The sequence below is a fragment of the Phoenix dactylifera genome, chromosome 8 (assembly GCF_009389715.1).
Source record: "Phoenix dactylifera cultivar Barhee BC4 chromosome 8, palm_55x_up_171113_PBpolish2nd_filt_p, whole genome shotgun sequence".
NCBI classification, from domain to species: Eukaryota; Viridiplantae; Streptophyta; class Magnoliopsida; order Arecales; family Arecaceae; genus Phoenix; species Phoenix dactylifera.
The window spans coordinates 29,219,331-29,240,057 of record NC_052399.1 but is presented as its reverse complement, the minus strand read 5'-3'; the positions used below and the strand labels follow the sequence as shown (position 1 = coordinate 29,240,057).

General features: G+C 37.4%; 1 protein-coding gene across 2 annotated transcripts; it reads left to right on the top strand.

Moving 5' to 3' along the window:
* Nucleotides 1-1,370: 1,370 nt before the first annotated feature.
* On the top strand, nt 1,371-20,532 carry LOC103709371 (ATP-dependent DNA helicase Q-like 3). 2 transcript variants are annotated; one of them, XM_039129466.1, is made up of 20 exons: nt 1,371-1,475; nt 2,963-3,119; nt 3,318-3,425; nt 3,552-3,559; nt 3,648-3,731; nt 7,079-7,219; nt 7,335-7,369; nt 7,516-7,599; nt 8,687-8,775; nt 9,148-9,300; nt 9,382-9,478; nt 11,273-11,276; nt 11,404-11,553; nt 11,634-11,726; nt 11,805-11,870; nt 12,000-12,133; nt 15,637-15,737; nt 18,206-18,333; nt 19,304-19,413; nt 19,816-20,532. In XM_039129466.1, exons 1-20 carry the CDS (start codon nt 1,407-1,409, stop codon nt 20,318-20,320), a joined length of 2,316 nt encoding a protein of 771 aa, XP_038985394.1. In that variant the 5' UTR covers nt 1,371-1,406; the 3' UTR covers nt 20,321-20,532. The 2 variants fall into 2 exon arrangements, with proteins under 2 accessions (XP_038985394.1, XP_038985395.1); XM_039129467.1 differs by lacking the exons at nt 1,371-1,475; nt 2,963-3,119; nt 3,552-3,559 and having other exon boundaries at nt 3,407-3,425.
* The last annotated feature ends 195 nt before the right edge of the window (nt 20,533-20,727 follow it).

Below are 20,727 nucleotides of genomic sequence, written 5' to 3'. Positions count from 1 at the left end.
ACTTCGTGCGGTTTTGATTTGAATGACAATGAAAATTCAATTAAATGATGGATCATGAGGAATGCTTGCTTTAAAAAAAAAAGAAGATAAAAAACAAGGGAAATGGATCGGAATGATGACTCTGATCGAATCATGTTAACCAAATACGCTGGATGTTTTGTTGGTAGACTTGATATGTATATGATTGATCGAAGAGCCAGAGGCATTTCCGAAGGTTAATGTAAGAGGATAACAGGTATTGGCAATTAAATCTCAGATACATTAGAACATAATGGTAGGGGTCTGAAATTGCAATGACGAAGTTTATTGTTCTTTTGACCGTTAATTTGGTGATGCACGGTGTTCGTTCTGCAATGCCCGCCAAAAACTTAATGTTCGTTTATTCATGGCGTTATGCTTAGGCATATCTTGAACGGCATTGCAGGTTCAACTGAATAGCCTGCATGGAATTTTCTGTTCGTAGGTTATGAGTAGGGGGTAATCTATTGGTCCATTCCCTTGAGAATAACCCTTTTTTTCTTGTTTATCAGCACAATCATATTAGCTTTAGACATCAAGACGAACAAAAAAAAGAGAGGAAATGTGAGTATACTTGGAACACAGTCAGGAAACAATCTCTCTGCATGTACGGATAAAATAAGAGCCCCATGCACCCAGCCTTTTTCAGAACATAGCCATTCATTTGCGTATTTGAGATTGAAATCAAATGTTACTAAGCTCTGCACTCCATATTTATAAATATGTCAATACATACACTTCTCTTGGTTCATTTCTTAATCTCTATAAATTATAAGGTAGGGAAACAAAAAGAATAACCAGGCAAAAGATCAAGTCAATACATAAAAAAGAAAAATCTTTCATTAGATGGGGTTCATGGTCATCCCTTAATATTGGGCATGGCTTGTGCTCAATACAATATAGAGGAGGTTTCCTACTGGGCATACAATTGGCAGGTTATTGCCAATTTCTTAAGAAATCTTATGCCGACATCCAATTGTCTCCACTTTCCATATGCCTCATACATACTATCTAAATTAATAATTTTTACTTTTTTCCTTCAAGTTTTGTTTTATTAAAGAATTAAAACCAAGGAAGCAACTGCTAAAAGTGAAATAGAACTTATCAATGGACATAAATCTGAGCAGTATTTATCTTATAAAATGCTTAACATCTGGTGAAACAGAAGAGGCATTCTACACAAAAGAAACATGCCATCCACCTGCAACTCTCATTTCCAGCACTGGTAATAGGATACGAAATGGCTCCCAATCACGTGTATGGCACGTGGGCGCTAGCACTTTGCATAAACTAGGCACTTGATTGCCGACTTTACATGCAGCACCATAAAATTACTGTATTACCCCTCCATTTGTTTCCGGTCTTTATAATTCCTTTCCTCGCTGCCGATGTCGAATACTCTCGTCGGCACTCCTTTCCCGCCCTCTTCTTCCCCTTCTCTCGGCCGTCCTCCTCAGGTCTCCCCTCCATATCCCTGCCTCGTTCCAATGTTATGAGCGAATCTTTTCCACAATATCCATTTAGATCGTTATGTTATATATTTATGGATCTTTTGTTTCCTTTTCGCTTTGAATTTTAGGTATTCGAATGATGGCCTGTGAATTTTTTAACCTTTTATTCTAATCCAATGGTCTTTTTCTTTAGTTTCCGTTTTATATTTGCATTTTAGGGCCCCTTCTTTTATATATTGCTGCATCTAATTTATGCATGCCGATGCTCATGCTTATTTTTATCGGTAAATATAGAAATTTTAGGTATTTTAAATGAACTTTAGTACTAAATCCTTTTGTCTGGAATTGAAGCTTATGGTTGAGCATGTTGTAATGAAAATTTACTGATTGAATTGACAAGTAAATACCCAAAGCAAGTAAAAAAAAAAAAAGAAGAAGAAGCGCGTGCACACATACACACACCAAGAGAGAATAGTATCAATGGCTGCCCATCACGCATTTTTATCATAATTCGTGAGGTTTAACCATCAAGTCATCTATTCTATGTCCACATTTTTGCTGAGAAAACCTGGGTCTAGCTTGATGCATTTGTTATATATTCATGTATATAAAGATTAACACAAAAATGGTTGAATAAGGTTAGAAAAAACTGGTGGATATCTTGTTGACCGGAGTGGTGTTCCAGCAGTTCAACATGAATTTTAAGTGCTTTAGCACATTGTACGGGAAAGCCATGCCATCTTGTTAGCTTTTAGTCAATTTTCAGCTTGGCATGCAAGTTGCATATTTAGGAAAGGGGGATGGTGGAAACAAGGAGTGAGAGGGGTCAGAGAGGACGTCAATGCTGCAATTCATAAAATTTTTGGTATACCATGAACACCTTAAATGAGATTGCAATAAACTCATTCAAGTATGTGGTTGGATAATAATGCTCCTACTAAATGGCATGTATATGGAACCCTACCTCCATAGATTCAGTTTAAGATTGGATTCTCTAGCACTGCTATCCTTGTAGAGCACTCCAGGCATTTGAATACCCCTGTAAGCTTCTCTTTGACACACACAGCCTGAAAAACTGATGCATGTCATCGGACCCTTTCATATTATAGTCGGGTTGGTTCTGTGCTCCATGCGGCCATTGTTTTTGATGTATTGAGGTAAATTTAATTCCTTTCAAGAGTTCTTACAGTTAATATTTGTGATTCATCATTACTTCCTTAAAATACCAAATCCTGCATGGTTCTCCCAGTTTTGTTATTAGTGCACTGTTTAAATGATTGAAATGCTTCTAGTTTTCTACTTCCAATTGGTTTCTTGTTATAAAGTTCAGGTTTGGTATTACCAATTGGCAATTAGCTGTGCTGATGTCTTTGTTTGGTGTGCCTGATGCAGTTAAGCAGTGATAGACATACAAATTCTAGTTTCATGAGTACTCAAAAACTATATTGTAAGTTAGTGCTCTTATATATATTGCATTACTTTTGTTTATACAGATCGTGATGAAGAAATCACTTCTTCCTGTGAAAAATATGTCTGCTTCTGAAAAGCATAGTGTCGGAAAGGAAGATTTAGTGAGGCTTCTGAAACAATATTTTGGGCATGCTGAATTCAGGGGAAAGCAGTCGGAGGCTATTGAAGCTGTTTTGGCAGGTTTTATCCTGTTCTCTGGCTATCTGCTAATTTGGATATATGCTGATTGATAAGAGAATGCTGTGCCTATATTATTTTTTCTGTGATCATTTTTCTTATCATTCATGTTATGTCATGGACTGTTTGGATTTTTGAATGGAACGTCTCTCTTAATGAGCATCCTCGAATCTGGATATCATGTTAGCAATTCCTTTACAGGAAGAGATTGTTTTTGTCTTATGCCAACTGGAGGAGGAAAATCTATGTGTTATCAGATTCCAGCAGTAGCAAAGCCCGGCATTGTGCTTGTCATCTCTCCCTTGATTGGTGAATGCTTTCTGTCCTGTTCAATTTTTAACATGATTTGCTGGTAGTTTGGAGAAAAAGTTCTAGATCTGCTTATTTAGACTATTCTGACAGTTTTTACTTGTCCATTTAAATTCTTTTGACCAGCACTGATGGTAAGTTTAAGTGCTATTCAGATTATTTTCTTTAATACAATCTTTTTCTGTAAGGTCATGCTGGTTTTCTTTTTACATCCATGATTAGGAAAACCAAGTTGCAGCACTGAGGATGAAAGGAATTCCTGCTGAGTTTCTCTCTTCAACACAGACTGCACAAACTAAAGAGAAGGTAAAATTTGAGATTACAAATTTTCTTAGCAAGGTGATGGTAGATCTATACCAATATTTACTTTCTTTGTAATTACCTTTGTGTAAGATTTTGGTATATTTTCTTAAGAGTGGATACATGTCATCTACAAGAGTGTAATAGAACTGTGTTACATGAACAATTAAGTGAGCCCCTTGTTCTCACTATATAGCTAGAATTAATGATCAGGGAAAGATCTTACAGAGCTACACTTCAGCTTGGAATTTTTTAGCTTAATAAGTTTTACTTGTCCAAACAGTGTCTCTGACCAGTTGGTCAGTTGTAAAAGATGACTCGCTGATCAGGAAGGCTGGATTTTATTCTCACTGCAGGCAGGTGAGTGAGGACAGTCTTGCAGTATTCAAAATTTTGGTTTTGGTGGGGGTGTGGGGTGTGTGTGGGGGGGGGTGGGGGTGGAGGAATACTAAATCCATCCAATTGTACACGTCAACTAATCTGGATTGATTCTAACTTCTATATTATATTATAGCATTCAGATAAAACCTCAGCATCATTAAACTTTTGCTGCTATATGTATTCTATTTCCATCAATAATCACATGTAGGATTTTTTTTCTTTTCTTTCCTCCTTTGCATATGGATTTATTAAGAAGATTTTGTCATAACTTATAATGGAGGCAAAATAGTTGCTGCGCATGAAGGCTGATGATTTTTAATCCGACTGTTCATGAGTGAAGTCAAAAGGAGGAATCTGCACCCTAGATAATCCTGTAGTGGAATTTTTGCTTCATTAGAATCTGAAATAAGGAATGTTAGATCATGAGTAGGGGACTTCGATGTATTATTAAGGTTTTTGTTCACTTGATTGTGAAGAAGCTTGAATGATTGAACAAAGAGCTGATTAAGGTCCCACCATGCCTGTTCACTTGATTGTCCAAGCTTGGCTGTTATACTGAAGGGATGTTCAAGCTTCACCAAAGCTCAGCTATGAGTGTTTCAATCTTGAGTTGTTTCTTAATTGAGCTATGTTGAACAAGACTGTCATGGACCTGAACATCAGCTTTCATTTTGCAAGCCCAAAATAGTTTAATCTCATTTGTAAGCTGAGCCTGTTAATATGAGGTTTGAGCCCCAGTTGTTTACTTATTAAATAAGCCTGAATGGGCCTTCTATCTTTCCGAGCTGTGGCTGTTCATGAATGTTTTGGTTCATTTGCACTCATACTACTGCAAGCACCTCCAGTTGTTTGTTCCATGAGCATTGCTATCATTGGTAATTTGGTATAGCTGTAATTCCATGTGAATTCCATTTTTCTTTGTGCTCTTATTCGTAACAGTAAAGATAATGATGTAGATGTAAGCAGATTGCTGAACCACATATCTATGATGTTGAGCTTGTTTCATAGCATCTTGTTTTTGTCTTTGTTACTTTCTTTTGCATATATCTTATGTTGAGTCCAACAGGGGACTCAGCTAGCTAGTATACCTCTCCAGTAGATCATCTTGTGTCACATGTTAGGCTACAAGGATCAGGAATAAGAAGCTTTGATTAGGGAGAACAGGCCAATATAGACTTGGAGTTTCTATGGAGACCATTAGTGAAGTTGTCAACTCAATGCTAAAGCTTGCTAATTTGGGCCTTCTCAGCATCCTCTCAGTTGGTTCTAGATGAGTCATCCCGACAATTACTTTGATACTGTAAGCTTATACATAATGCTGTTAAGCATCAGTTTTGTTTTGACACTTAAGAACACATTGAGGTTCTTCAACTTAATTGTGTTTCTGGTCTCTATGCTGAATTAATGCACCGGGTTTCTTAATGTGCTCAGTCCTTGAAATTATTAGCTATGAGCAAATTCAACATACCATTCCCTTGAATTCATTAACCATCAACTATATATATTCTGTAACACCACAGTTGTTATATGGATATATCTCTGCCATTAGTTAGAGGAAGAAGAAGAAGAAGCAACAGCTACACCAGTATGTACATGATAGGGCCTAGTTAAAGATTATTTATATGGAATTCTAGCTTCTTGTGATAATTTTCAACTTTCTAATGGATAAAAATAACCAGCAAGCATTATCTAATCTTTTTAGGTCACTTTAGGATTCCTGATGTTCTAAGTGATGTTCTCTAGAATGAACTTGCTAATTTTATGAGTGAGAGAGAGAGAGAGAGAGAGAGAGACAGTAAATCCTTTATGTCCAAGGGATCATGGTTGGTAACAGCAAGTGATGTCAGTCAGGTTACTGTCTGATAAGAATTGACTAATGTAGCTAAATTAAGGGGAAAGTATTGAAAGATTCAAGCCTGTACTACCTATTAAGTCAAACTAAATTGAAAAGATGAATGTCAAGTGGTCTTATTAATTGCTTGCAATGGGTTATAAGTTTGCACATCATGACCGCCCTTTGATTTTTTTTTTTTCTTTTCTTTTTTATTCAATTTCTGTGAGCTCCCAGTGTGGCCATTGGATCAATAATCTGGCCAGTTGGTTCAAGTCTGATGTCAACATGGTATAGTTGTAACATATTTTCAATATCCAGAAAAGGAGATGACTTATGTATTATCAACTGCCTATTGTTAATGCTGGGGTGAGATGTCCTTAGAGGCTCTTCCAGATTGTTCTTTGCACATGTTCATAAGTCCATGTTGTGAGCAGGCTATGCAAATTAAGAAAGTTAAAAAGTAAGAAGCAAAATGCTGCTAATGTTTGAAAACTGGTGAAAGATATTGGTTATGCTTGCTGGATGGGCAATTGATTTTAGAGCACACAAGATTTACAAACATCTCAATTTGGTTATGCTTGCAGGAAGGGAAATTGACTTTTACAGCACACAAGATTTACAAACATCTCAATTTAGTTCATATCATTGCCAGTCTCATCACAATGTTGGTAATTCAATTTCAGTTTTATCTTTTCTTAACTCCCAAGAAGACAATGTTCATGAAGAACAAACAACCGAGCCTTCATTGCTATCTTTTCCTCAATGATTCGTTTGAGCATTATGCTTATTTAATTACTGGGGCACTTAGAACATCCTTTGAAAATTAGGATTTTTTTTTGTGTGTGTATACATGTTTCCTCAAGTTGAAGGGGGATTCTATCATGTCTTTTGATTTTGTGGAGTGATGGTCCCATGCTGAAGTTACAAGAATCTCACATTTCCAAGTCTCATTTCATCAACGGATTTTAATAAAAAGAGCATTTTGCTTCATCCAAATTATAGTGTATGTTTGCGGTCACAGCTTTGAGTTTGGATAGGGAATATGCTAAGCAGAAACATCCCACATTTATTTTCTACCTTGAATTTACTGAATATTTTAATTTACTTTAAAAATGCATTTCCTATTTCTTTTCTCCAGATCCATGAAGACCTCAATTCTGGAAAGCCATCCATTAAATTGTTGTATGTGACTCCAGAGTTGGTTGCACTATTTGGATTCATGACAAAGCTAACAAAGCTTTATAACAGAGGGTTACTGAGCCTAATTGCCATTGATGAGGTTTACAAGTTGTTCATATTCCAGCTATATATTGCTTTTATGATTGTAGCCATATTATACTTTCAGACCCTCATCTTTCCACTTCACTTCTTAGTACTTAACACCTGTATTTCAGGCTCACTGCATTTCAACTTGGGGCCACGACTTCAGGTTTGTCTCAAATGTTTTCCATCGGGACTGCTAGGCAACAATTGCTCTTCATTTGGACAAAGTTTAGGTTTAGTGATGAAGAAGGATATACTATGTTTTAACGACTCTGTATTTTCTATGTTGTCTCTGCTTTGCTTGTAATGTAGGCCTAGCTACCGCAAACTATCATCTTTAAGGAGACACCTTCCGGATGTGCCAATATTAGCTTTGACTGCTACAGCTGTTCCGAAGTGAGCTGTATTTATTTTTTAACTTTGATTCCATTTTCTTATTTCTTTGCTGATTGGTAAAAAGTAATACAGATGTTTAATTTGAACAAGGTCCCATACGTGGAAAGAAAATTGAATGTAAGTTAATTGTTGCAGCAATTTAACTAAAAATAGCAGTCCACGTGAGGGTGACATTCCAGTGTAAACTAGTGATGTTATTTTGATATAAAAAAAATCCAGTTGAAAGTGGCAACAAATTAAATGACAAGACTTGACCCACCTGTTTGGTTGGCTTCGTGGATCCTGCTTTATACTTAGTTACTATCCAAACTCCAAAGTCAAATCCATCAAAAGGAAACCATGTTATTTTGCTGTTTCCAAGTCTCGTTGGGCCTTCCCTCATCTTTAATGATATCTCAACCTACATCTAAGAGCCCACTCATTATTGTGGTTATCTCTAGCCTCTAACTTCTATAGACAGACTACTCTAAATGGTTTTCCTGATCATACCCATTACTGATCCTACATATCTGCTGCGTAGTGTTCTGAACTCTAATTTTGTTCTTACTAGGTATTCACACCAACATCGTGATTGTGTTTCTTATCTTTTTGCTTATGTGACCTAACCTCTTCTAGTATGAAACATTTTAAATCCTACAAGAAAGCTGATCTTGTGACCATCTCACAAAATTTCTGCCTCAACAATATATGATGATTCATTCCTGCAATTTCCTTGCCCTTCAGCACGACATAGCTAAGATAGTAAATTTTATCCGAAAGACTTTTCTTTTATCAGTTTACTTCACCTGCTGTTCTGTATTTGCACTTTATATTCTATATTTGGTTTGAATTACTTTTAATCCAGTCATCCAATGTTCACCTCTTCCTTGTCTCATGAACGAAGACCAATATCATCTGTGAGCAACATGGAACATGAGATTGCTTTTAAAATTGATAATTAAGCCAAAGGCCAAGTCCAGTAAAGTAACTCAAATGTTGCCTTTTATTTTCAAGTTTGTAGTTGTACTGTTTCCTTGTGATATATATTTTCTGTCTATGTTATAAAATTTCTTGAAAGTACTAAGAACCAGCTTTTGTTGTGACACAGAGTTCAAAAAGATGTGATAGAATCACTGTGCCTGCAGCACCCATTAATCCTAAGGGCATCATTTAATCGTCCTAACATATTTTATGAAGGTAATGCCATTAGATCAACTTGGTGCAATCAGTGATTTTATGTTCTGGATTGTGTAATTATTCTATTCTTTTTGGTTAAGTAAGCTGGTGTTTCATCTAACTTTCTTTGACTGAATTCTTTGTTGTATTGATCAGTACCTTTATATATGATGGAAAAATGGGACAACGTAACTGTACAATTATATGTAATTTTAATTTGGACCCCTTGCCTAGTTTCAGGTCCTTGGCTTTTGAGCACTGTTTGTGTAAATGGAGTCCAAATATTAATGCTTGTATCTAAAAGCTCTTCTATTTTTCCCACTGCTCTATTGTAAATCTTTTCTGGTGTTACCAAAACATGTGAACTTACATGAGAAGTATCACTTCATGCAGTTCGCTATAAAGATCTTCTGGCTGATGCTTACCGTGATGTATCACATCTACTCAAGTCTGCTGGAAATGCTTGCTCAATTGTTTATTGTTTTGAACGTTCTATCTGTGATGACTTGTCTGGTTACCTATGCAAGAATGGCATCTCCTCTGCTGGTATGTGAATGTACAGTTTGACGACATTACCTATTCACAGTCTTCCTTGTGTTTCTATATATTTCCTCTCTTCCATTTTAGCTTATCATGCGGGGCTAAACAGCAAATTCCGCAGCGCTGTAGTGGATGATTGGCTTTCTTCCAGAATACAAGTTATTGTTGCAACAGTGGCTTTCGGGTATCTATATCCCTGATATCATGCAATTGTGTAGTCTGTATATTTTGAGCTGTTTTTATTTTCCATGCTCTCATTTTTTTTTGCTTAATACAACCTGGAGCTCATATCTCTGATTTAATTTTCCTGTTTATGTTAATGTGTATACGTCAGCGACAAAGTCAATGCCAAGTTTTGTCAATATTTATGTGAGAATTGGTTCCCTACTGCATCTCCAACCTAGGAGCTCTATAGTCAGAACTGAATTTTACACCAATTAAATAAACATAAATCAAGAAAAAATGATTTATTCAAGATTTGTGCATGGCTGGCATGATTCTTCAGATGTCTCCCACATAAAACATAACTTTTCCCATTAAATGAAACTAGTCAGGTGAAATGGTGGTGGCAGTCATTGAAGGGTCAATCAATCATATCCTTGCATGATAGATACGATAGTTACATTCTCATCTAAATCTTCAGGGGTTCCAGTTTTATTCACCTATCAGCTTGTTCAAATAGCAAGCTACACCTCTAATAAGCTAGCCAATAAACATATCTCCTGTGCTATAACCTGTACATGCACTCAGAGTCTGGCAGAATTCTACATCATATCAACATGTCTTTTGAGCTCGACACCTGCCTCTTGTCTAAGACTCGTAAGTCAAGCTGTTAACTTGGTTGAGACGCCATACTCATTGCATACGTTGTACATGGAAATCATATTAATTGAATGGAATTCCTCATGTAAGCTGAAATCATATTATATTACTCACGAGCTTGAAGAAAGATCCTTTTATAAGCTATATGTTGTACACATCATCAAGCCTTAAATCATGTGATGTAATGAAGATAATGTTGCTAAACTTTTAAATTGTAAGCATGGCAAATAGTGGAATAAAAAAAATCATGGGAGTTTTACTAGTACTAATAAATTAATGAGCATTTGAAATAAGGCTTCCATCTATCTCTTTTCTTCTCTCTCTTTTTTTTTCTTACCTGTTTTGTCTAGATGATCCACTTGATTCTTTTGTAATGAAACATACTCTTTCTAGATTTATTATCAGCAAAAATATTCAGTTTGAAACCTTGCTTCTAGGGCTGCAAATGAGCCGAGCTGCTCATGAGTAGCTTGGGCTCAGTTGAAAAATTAGCTGAGCTCAAACAAATTTTTAGAGCTTGGCTCCATGAACTAGCCGAGCCAGAAGATCAACTCTGTTCAGTTTTAGTAGAAAAGCTCAGCTCAGCTCGAAACTTGGCTCAGAACTTAGTGTAGCTGAGCTTGAGCACTTAATGTGAAGCTTGGCTCTAGCTCGAATTGAGTTCAAGCAGCTAATCTGATGTACTGAACGAACCGAGCAGCCTGATACTCGGGTCAACTCAGCTCATTTGTACCTCTGCTTGCTTCTCTCTCTGAGTATTCTTTATGTGTTTTTTTTTATCTGAATATATCAGCATGTTATATATTTTTAGCTGATGGAAAATCTACCAAAGTGCCTATGTAACACATAATAATAAAAGACATGGGATAATGCATTGCAAAATAATATTCTGCTTTTTAATTTTCTATCACCAGATTTGTAATCACGAACTTATTGATGCATGTCTTCATCCTTAAACCTGTGGCTGAACTAGAATTTCACTAAGCTAGAATTTGTTACTCAATTTTTTTTCTTGCTTCAACAAAACTTGCCTTCTCTTTATTGCTATGTTGTTTGATAACGAATCTGAAAATCTGCTTTATCATTTATTTGGCCTGCTGCTGAGTTTACTTGGATACTTTCACAAAAGCTGAGATATTCATTTCGGCCGCCGCAGGATGGTAAGACTGCTTCATTTTTTTGATGTTCATACAATCTGCTCGTGTCATAGTTCTGGAAGAAATACCTTATTGCAAAGTGTTTATACTTTGTAACAGATGACTTTGTTCCATTCGTTCGTGTTTACAGGGTATAGATAAAAAGGATGTTCGTATTGTTTGTCACTTTAATATCCCAAAGTCAATGGAAGGCTTTTACCAAGAGTCTGGAAGAGCTGGCCGTGATCAGTTGCCTTCAAGAAGTGTTTTGTATTATGGCATGGATGACCGCAAAAGAATGGTGGTTATAGCAATATATAATATATTTCACAGGTTTAACACATTTGTTGAATTAATAAATGGAACTATACTTCGTGGTAGGAATTTATTTTGAGAAATGCTACCAATAAAAAATCAGGGTCTTCACCATCCTCAAATAGTTTGCCAGAGAAGTCCCTAGAAGCCTTCAGTCAGGTGTTTCTATTGTTTTGAATAAGACACTTGCGAAAAAATAGAGTTGCTTAGAGAATAATGATTCCTCACTATATGCAGATGGTGGAATATTGTGAAGGTTCTAGCTGCCGCCGGAAAAGAATCCTCGACAGTTTCGGAGAAGAGGTTTCAGCTCTGGCTTATCCATATTCCTGTTTACCTGCTTAATCAATTATTTGTTTCTGCATAAGCTGGGATAGATTCTTGATACTTCCTGACATGTATGACATCGGTATTGTTCCATTATCACAATAGGTACCTGCATCTCTATGTCGAAAATCATGTGATGCATGCAAACATCCAGACCTGGTATCCAAAAAGCTGGAGGATCTTCGCCATGTATCTGACAGTCACAAAAAGGATCGATTCTTTCCAATCATTATTAAAAGGTGCTTTTCTTTTTTCATGCATGGAAGGTTATGAATTTTTGGCATCATAAATGTTCTCTTGTTGGATTTGCTCTTTCATAAATTTGAGGAGCAAGTGTTGGAAATGCACAAGTGTAGTTGGGGTACAAATCCAGCTACTTGCAATTAGATAAGAAATGCACTATCACTGGATCACAACATGTAGGAAATGTTTGCAGAACCCACTTGTTCGCACACTCTGAATCATCAATCCATATATTCTATACAGTGAATAAATCAGTACATATATAGACAACCAACTCTGCATAAGCTCTATAGTTTTTAAATGAGATGTATGGATGGTCATTCATGACTGCCAGAAGTCGCAGAAAATATAGTTTAGATTCGAAAGGAAACTTCAAATGACAATAAAACAACTCAACAAACCTTTTGAATACTGTCCTTAACGAGGTAAAATCAAGATCTAAGTCTCAATTGGATGGCGGGGCATCCTATTGTCCTGAGTGTCAAGATAGGGCACTATCCTGTGTATCGGACAAGATTGAGATAGGATGGGGATGAATGGGACAGGACATCCACCATCTTGAGTGTCAGAATGCAGCACGTCCCGTTCCATGGAAAAATTGGGATGGCCCCGTCCTTAGGGATTTTGGATCCTTATGTAGAGTTGTAGGCCAATGAACATGGTAATGTAGGCTTTTAGAAAAAGTGAACTAGCTAACCCATTCTACTGGTGGCATAGCAGGTCAGATGACAATTTCTTTAAGCAAAGTTCATCTATTATTGGATACCGAGCAACATACAATTTGGCAGGAAGATGATGACAATAATTTGAATGTAGATGATGTGAAAGAGAGATGAGTCACCAATACATGCTCAAATGTTTTATGGATTAGTTGTAGGCTAGACCTAGTAACTGAAGTTCTGCTGACCAGTCCCTAGACTTCCTAGTGGAGATGTGTCCCGTGATAGCCAAGGATTTCATGGAAAACAAGATCCTGTTACATCAATGACCATTAAGAAAGGAAATTATAGATTTGAAGTCCAATTTATTGCAAAGTTTCCCGGTGTTCTGTGTGTCCTTTAGTTTACTTTTGTGCAATCTTTCTCAAATAACATCTAATTCCAGGGTTATGATATTATGCTAGGCTACCTCATTCCTTCTTTAGTAGAACACAAATAGCCTGCTTCCAGTTGACAGCTTTTGATGCATCCATATTCACTTTGATTTATCCACTTGGAGGTGGTTTTCTTTGAATCAATTTGTCCTCTTTGGGTATGTCCCTGTTATGTACTTTGCATTGGTACATGAACAAATTTAAATGTATGCCTTTGAACAAGGTTGACGATTTCCTCCTATAGAAAATTCACAGCCAAAAGATAATATATACTCCTTTCTTTCTACAATTGCTACAAAGCAGACTCTATCATTGATTATTCATTTCCTACATCAACTCTTTCGGTCTTTGTTGCATCTACTTGATAGTTTAAATTATCCACCATAGAAGCCTGTTGTCCCACAATCAACCTTGAGCAATGCCATTTAATTTGAAGGCAGTCAATCTCGTAATCTGTTGACACTTTGCCCCTTGCTATGGACCATTTAAGCCCTAGCTATCTAATAATAAAAAAGATATCGATTCAAAATGGCCATGTAATTCACCCTTCACTGATTGAGAAGGGAGGAACCATTAAATGTCTATTGGCTTCTTTTACTTTGGAAATCTTGGATAAAAAAAAACCAAAGCCCTGGGATATAGGTGGACTTGGCAACTTTTCCAATGATTGTCAACAATCATTTTGCTAGAATCTATTGATAATTTTGCAAAATTAATCATCAAGGGTACAATGATGAATGCAATGTCAGTGATCCAATCAAACCATGAAGGCCTTCCAGATGGCTGAGCCTACACGGTCTGTCTTGAAAGTATGTGCTGCACATTAAGCATTTATAGTGTTTGTATAGTACTACGCTCTAACATTTTCTCTAAATGCAACATCATGTTGATTCAATCCAACATTGAAGATAATTCAGATGACAGCATCTTACATGATGCAACGTTGAAGTATGTAGGAAGCACATAATTTTCTATAAAAGTTGTGCTGGTAGTTTATATTGCTTGTACTTTTCATCTCCTTTTCCTCTGCTTGTAAGAATAAATATGAGCTCGAATATGAGCTTGTAAGTGGGCAACACATTTCTAAAATCCACAGAGAGAATCATGAAGAAATGTGGTACCAAGACGTGGGCAACACATTTAGGGCCTCTTTGGATGTTTGAACAGGCTATTCTTTGGAGTTAACCAAAATCAAGTTGACCAATGGAAGGCCCTCGTGGGGAGTGAGAGTTGCCTACCAGCTAATAAAACGTTTAATGATAAAGAAAATCACTGCATAGATAATCCCCAAAATCAGGATGCTGTATCACCTTTCTGAAGGAATTTGATATCCCTATTTTTTCAGGCTGGTTGGTTCCTGTGTTGCCACAGTTGAGTTTCCTCTCTCCCTGCAGCTACCTCTTTGTTTGCCATTGACCTTATTTGGTTTATCCAGTGGATAAGTTATCTAAACATCCAAACAGCCTCATAGTATCCAATATGCATTATGATATCACAGAGTGTGCTGTTTCTCAAATATGCTGGTAGCTCATGTGTTTGTCTTATTTTTATTTCTTGTTTCACTAACCCCACAAGAACAAAGAAAACCTGGTATTCTGCCTTCAGATCCACTTCTTTTTTTAGATAATAGATCATAGAGAAATTTTCTCCTTAAAGAATACTGTAAAAAGAATGCTGAGAATGAAAACTCTAACACAGACTTGATTCCTACTGATCAGCTTGTAGAAACTGAGTTACCAGAGTCACTTCTAACAACTATTCTACAATTATTTCGCCACATAAATCATCAAAGTACATGATATTTAACTGTAGACATCACTATTTATGTACAATGATATTCTGTCAGTTGAGATGCATTGGATGCTTCCAAGTATGGTCTGTCGTACCGGCCCATGCTGGGACTGGTACCGGATCAGTGTGGAATCTGGTACTGGTAGTTTGTCGTTGGAGAACTGGTATGGAACCGGTACGGACCGGTACGAGACCGGTACATACCGGTCCGGGCCGCCACCGATACGCCGACCTGTACCGGTACAGTGGATCTTGCTTTCAAGTTTTCTCAATAATATTATACCTATGATAATAAATTCAAATTACTCTAAGGATAACCTGATCTATAGCAGTTCTCTTTCTATTATTGATATAATTGAAACAAGTTAAACCTTTTTGGTTGAAGTGTATCTTTCTGAGCTCTTTTCCTTGATGCATCACAAGAGTTGTGTTACCTAGCTTTATTGGTACTTTTGCTCTATTAGGGCTAGCTTTGCCTTGTGAATCTCTTACAATACTATATTGCAAAATGAACTAATCTTATATCAGAACAATTTTACACAAACAATCTCATTTTGAAATTTAATTACTTGGTTGGTTATGCATATTTGTCTTCTATATGTTAATCTTTTGCAGCTCAAAAGATGCTTTTTTAGAAGGCCGAGGCCAAGACACTGAATTTTGGAATCGAGAGGATGAGGGAAGTTTTTCCAGTGAAGACATATCAGATTCTGATGGTAAGAGATCAATTTGCAGTCAAAATGTTATAATGTTGCTTCTGTCAAGTACACGGGTGCTTTGTATAGTTTTCTTACCACTTATAATCCTATGCATATTGGAATATTAGCGATAGAAATAGCAGATGAGATGAGTTGTACAATTGAATGCTTTTACAGACTTGGGTAAAACCCAGGTCTGCAATATCACTCGGTCCAACAGTTATTGATATGTACCATATCGACACCTTGGTGATACAACAGAGCCATGGCCAAGCAAATACTGCTTGAACTGCGCCCAAAGTGCTTGAACTGACCTCAGGTCAAGCGGTTCAGAGGTGGATTGAGGTCAATCTGACCCTCCTCAGACTTGAATAACATGATACCATCTAGTATCACTCAGGATGAGTAAAACTGACCTGCTTGCAATCGTTCTTCATAGTTTGAAGGTGGGAACAGAGTGAGCCAGAAGGAAAGACTGCCTAGGGAGATTGTCTTGCAGGCCAAAGTTCGTTTTTGATTGTTGAGGTTAGAAATCATTCTAGCTAGGTAAATCTTCTTGCTCCCTTTTTTAATTTCTTCAGAAATTCGAGTGAAATTTGTGTTAAATGGAAAGATAAGAATTGAATGTTGTTTGATTGCTGCATTCATGCAAGTTTAAATTCATTGATTATTGAGGTTTTGGATTGAATCTCCAAACCTACCTTTAAAAAATGTGTATTTGAAAAAAATCTGTAACAGGTCAAGGGTGTACCAACTGCATCTATGCATACTCATTAATATCCTGCGTCCGCATGATCCCTACATGGTGGATGCACAACCCAATCTATGCACCCCTTGATATTTCTAGCCTTGGGTAGGACAAAATAAAAGATAAGCAGGCAGCGCTTGGAAGGAAACTCAGGAGTAAAACCATTTTAGGACATCGATTGTAATATAGGAGGCCAAGAGGCTACTAGAGGCCCCTCATAGGAGCAGGCTGCAGTTTTTTGTGGTAGTTTCAGAAAAGGAGAGTATAAAAGTGAACCAAGAAAAGAAAGCTGATCTAGGAATTAACTTTTGATGGGTATAAATAGTGAGGGAGGAAGTTGATTGCAGAATGTGGTTAATTATAAATATGATATCATTTGGTGCAAGGCTGTAAGAATGAGCAGATCTAACTATTTCAATAAGGCGGGCTCAACAATGTAACTTGAATGTTGTAAAACCAAACCAAGACGGTCCTGCTGCTACATGCTTGTTGATAGATATAGTCTAAGCCTGAACATTGGTCGAGCTAGGCCAAGTTCTGGCTAGGCCTAAGTTTGATATTAAGGGCTTCTATCCTAGCCCTATCCTTACCCAACCTAGGGCTTACAATCTTTAACCTGAGCCCGGCCTGCATATGGTAATCCAAGCTCTAGTCCGACTTGGCTTGACCCGATAAAGCTAGCGCACCAGTCGGTCCCTTTTTCATTGTTGAGGTGCTGAGAGAGAAAGGAGGGAGGGAAGGCAAAGACGGAAGGAACCATGATAGGGTGCTATTAGTGGTGAGGCAAAGAAGAGATGGAGGCAAAGGTGGTGGTGGACTTGTGGTATGTGAGCCATAGAGGTGACAGTCATATCCAATCTGACAAAGGTGAGGCAGGAGAAATGAAGAAAGCGGCGGTGCAAAAGTCATACTCTATCTGATGCTGGCACTTCCATCTTTGTTGATGCTCTAGTGCCTTGGTGTGCCATTGATCTACATATTTTAAGTGAGGAGGGTGGGGGTGTAGGTGAGAGATAAAGGAAGAGGCCACACTTCCATGTTGTGATGAAGATGGGTAGTGGGCAGAGGTCAAGCAACACAAATGGTGGGGAAGGAAAGAGCAAAATCTTTCATAAAGGAAAAGGGGGAGACTGTGTTATTATATAATGACTTATCATATTCTATAGTTATATATTACTTTAGGGCAGGCTAAGCCAGGCTAAGCCAGGCTAGTATAAATTCCCAACAACCTAGGCCTACACAATTTTGTTGGGCCTCAACTTATAGGTCCTGCCTGACCGAACAAGCCAAAAGTCTCTGCCCAAGCCTGCCCAAAGTTGGGCCAGGTCGAGTATTTATATGGCACAATAACTGTTGAAGATTTTCTGTTCATTTATGATTATGCATGTGTTTTTCCCAAATATGTTTCTGGGTGAAACATTTGTGGGAAAACAGATGGGTTGCTGGGGGCTGCCATCATTTTCTTTAGGGGGCAGATGCGCTATAGTGGCACAAACCCTCATGAACAGCACCGAAGTACAATACAAAATAAAATTAGAATGCTGATATTACATGTATGTAGAGTCTACCTCTTTAGTTGGCTTTTACATTTTAAACTGCTATCGTTGTTCTATACCAACTTGAATAATGGAAAAGATAAACTATCAAACTGGTATGTCTTTAACTTCAGCGGGTTGTGTGTGTGAGTTTGTCAATTAACATTCATGCTGACTCTTATTTATTACCTTCATAATGGCAGATGGAGCAGAGGTCATAAGCAGTTTAACTAGGTCAAAGATTTCAACAAAAGCAGTACTAGATGAAAAATTTGAGGTTTTGCAACACGCAGAAGAGGTTTATTATCAAAACCAAGGCCAGAGAAAGCAGGTTTGTTGTTTTTTTTCTTCCTGCTCCATTATCTACTATTATTGGTTGTATGACTCATGGAGGAGACCAAATTTACCCTTGGTTGGGTCTGTATGCCATTTTCATCTATTGTTCATTGGGCAGAGTATCCTTTGAAAAATTTAATTTCCAAAGACAGTTTCTACTGCTTATCAATATCTTGAGTTATACTTGCACTTTTAGCAATTTGAAGGAGGTCCATCGGGATGGGAGAAGGCTGTGAATCCATATAATTTATGGATAAATAAGCATCCTTAGACAGCTGCAAACAGATTTATGTTTTTTGTTTTTTTTTTGGGGGGGGGGGGGGGTGTTAAGTTTGAAGGATGTGCATTGAGATGGGAAGAGGTTGTGAATCCATATAATTTAAGGATAAATAAAATGACCTTGTTATTCCAGTTATCCTGATTTTTGAGAGAAAAGGGGGGAAGTCCACCCACACTTGTTTACCCAACCCCGAATACTTGGGGATGTGCCATCCAAGATTCAAACCCGGTTCTGGTTGCTAAATAGAAGGGCATGACCATTGCGGCAATCCCCAATTCACAATTCAATATCCTAATTTTTTAGAATTCTTTTTTCCTAAAACTTCCCCTAATCCCTTCAAACTCTCCTCCCACCATGTCAGCTGCTACCAAACTCACTCCCATGTGCAGTCTGCTTCAAAAAAAGGAACTTAAGATAAAACAGATATTCAGATGTTTTTAAAGATTTCTTATTCATTGGGTGGTCACAAAATGGATGGTCTTCAGAAGATAAATGTTTAGATTTAATTTGTGGTTAGATCATCCAATCAAATAAAATTGCACCCTAGTTTAAATTCATAGTAGTCCCAGGACTTACTGAATTACTACTACATTGGTACTCCCCTGTTGCTTTTGCAGTATCAGATGCTTGTATCCTTGCAAAAATTACTCTTATATTTATGTAAAAACGTTTTGTGGATTAACAGGAGAGCAGCCTTACTGACAAGAAGGCCATATCTGAGACATTGAGAGAAGCAAGCAAAAAGAGGTTGTTCAATGCTCTCACACAGGCTCAAGGGAGGCTTGGAGACCTATCGTAAGCGTGCTTCCAATTCTCACTGCATCAATTTATCATACATTCTTTTGTAAGTTAATGAATATTTGGTAAGTGATGCAACACGAACAAAGAATCCAGATTTGTCCTTCCAAGGGGATAAATTATTATTATTTCTGAGTTCTGAAATAATTTAGAGTATTGTTCATGCAACCACTGTCAATTTCATTGTCTCATTATGTGCAGATATTCTCTTTAATTTTGTATTCCAGCAGGCAGTGTCTCGTTATTATTTTATCTGATCCATGAGACCACCATGCTAGCTGGGCTTCTCCTGTTAATCTTTTGATCAAACACCAGAAGGATTATTGTGCAGTGAATACATTTGTTCTCTTCCTTCTAAAAGTGCCTCATGACCGATTCTTATCCTATACAACTTTGCAGGTTAGACTTCGAGGGTTCTGCTATCTTCCTTGAAATGGACTGCTTCAAAAAGTATGAGAAGGTTGGGAAAACATTCTATAACTCACAAGTTGCTGCTACAGTCAGGTGGTTGTCATCTTCGAGCCATGAGCAGATACTTGACCGGCTTAATGCCAATTCTACTACTCCAGCTAGCACCAACTGCAAAGCTGACAATCTCCCAACTGTTACCCCACCACCAGATCCTATCATTCAGGATCATGTGCCAGAAGAAGCTTCTGCTGGAGAAAACCAGGACAATATTAACTTAGAGCATTCTAATGAATCAGTAGATATGAGAGCCCCTGGAGAAAAGATAGAGCTTCCTCAAATCCCATCCTTCTTAGAATTTATTAATCAGAAAAGGCGGGAGGGTCAGATGGGCTCCTCAGTGGTGTCAAGCCAGCATCCCTCTAGAGGTGTCCAGAAGAGGATTCTGGATTCTCAAAAACATGGAGCAAACAATGCAAGCAAGAGGATTAGGTAGCAATGAAGTTTTGACATATGGTTTGTTTATTATCATCTCACTGAATTCTTCCGTCCTCCTTTCAGAGTTTTGGAACTTTTGTTCAATTTTAATTTAGTCAACCGTCTTCTTTTCTCCAGTGTGCATCACTGCTCAACTCACAAAAAGAATATATTGTGGTTTTTGCAAATAAATGATTGCAGGCTGTCAACAGCAAATATGCTTGGAAACTACATGACTTTGTTCTCCATTCTGATTGTGACTTGTGAACAAGCCGAGCATTTGGATTGTTAGAATTGTATATTCAGGGCCCAGGCTGCATATAAGATTTTGATGGTTGTACATATTTCAGTCATTTTTGGGCCTAATACATGACAAGGAGGATCATATTGCATTGAGTCTGAAGATTATAATTTATCGACTTAGTG

What these genes read in the sequence shown, in the direction of transcription:
- LOC103709371 (XM_039129466.1), top strand. Translation starts at nt 1,407, where the DNA reads ATGTCGAATACTCTCGTCGGCACTCCTTTCCCGCCCTCTTCTTCCCCT. An exon ending in CTCTCGGCCGTCCTCCTCAG is followed by an intron (nt 1,476 to 2,962) that starts GTCTCCCCTCCA and finishes TTGTTTATACAG; the next exon opens with ATCGTGATGAAGAAATCACT. An exon ending in TCCTAACATATTTTATGAAG is followed by an intron (nt 8,776 to 9,147) that starts GTAATGCCATTA and finishes CACTTCATGCAG; the next exon opens with TTCGCTATAAAGATCTTCTG.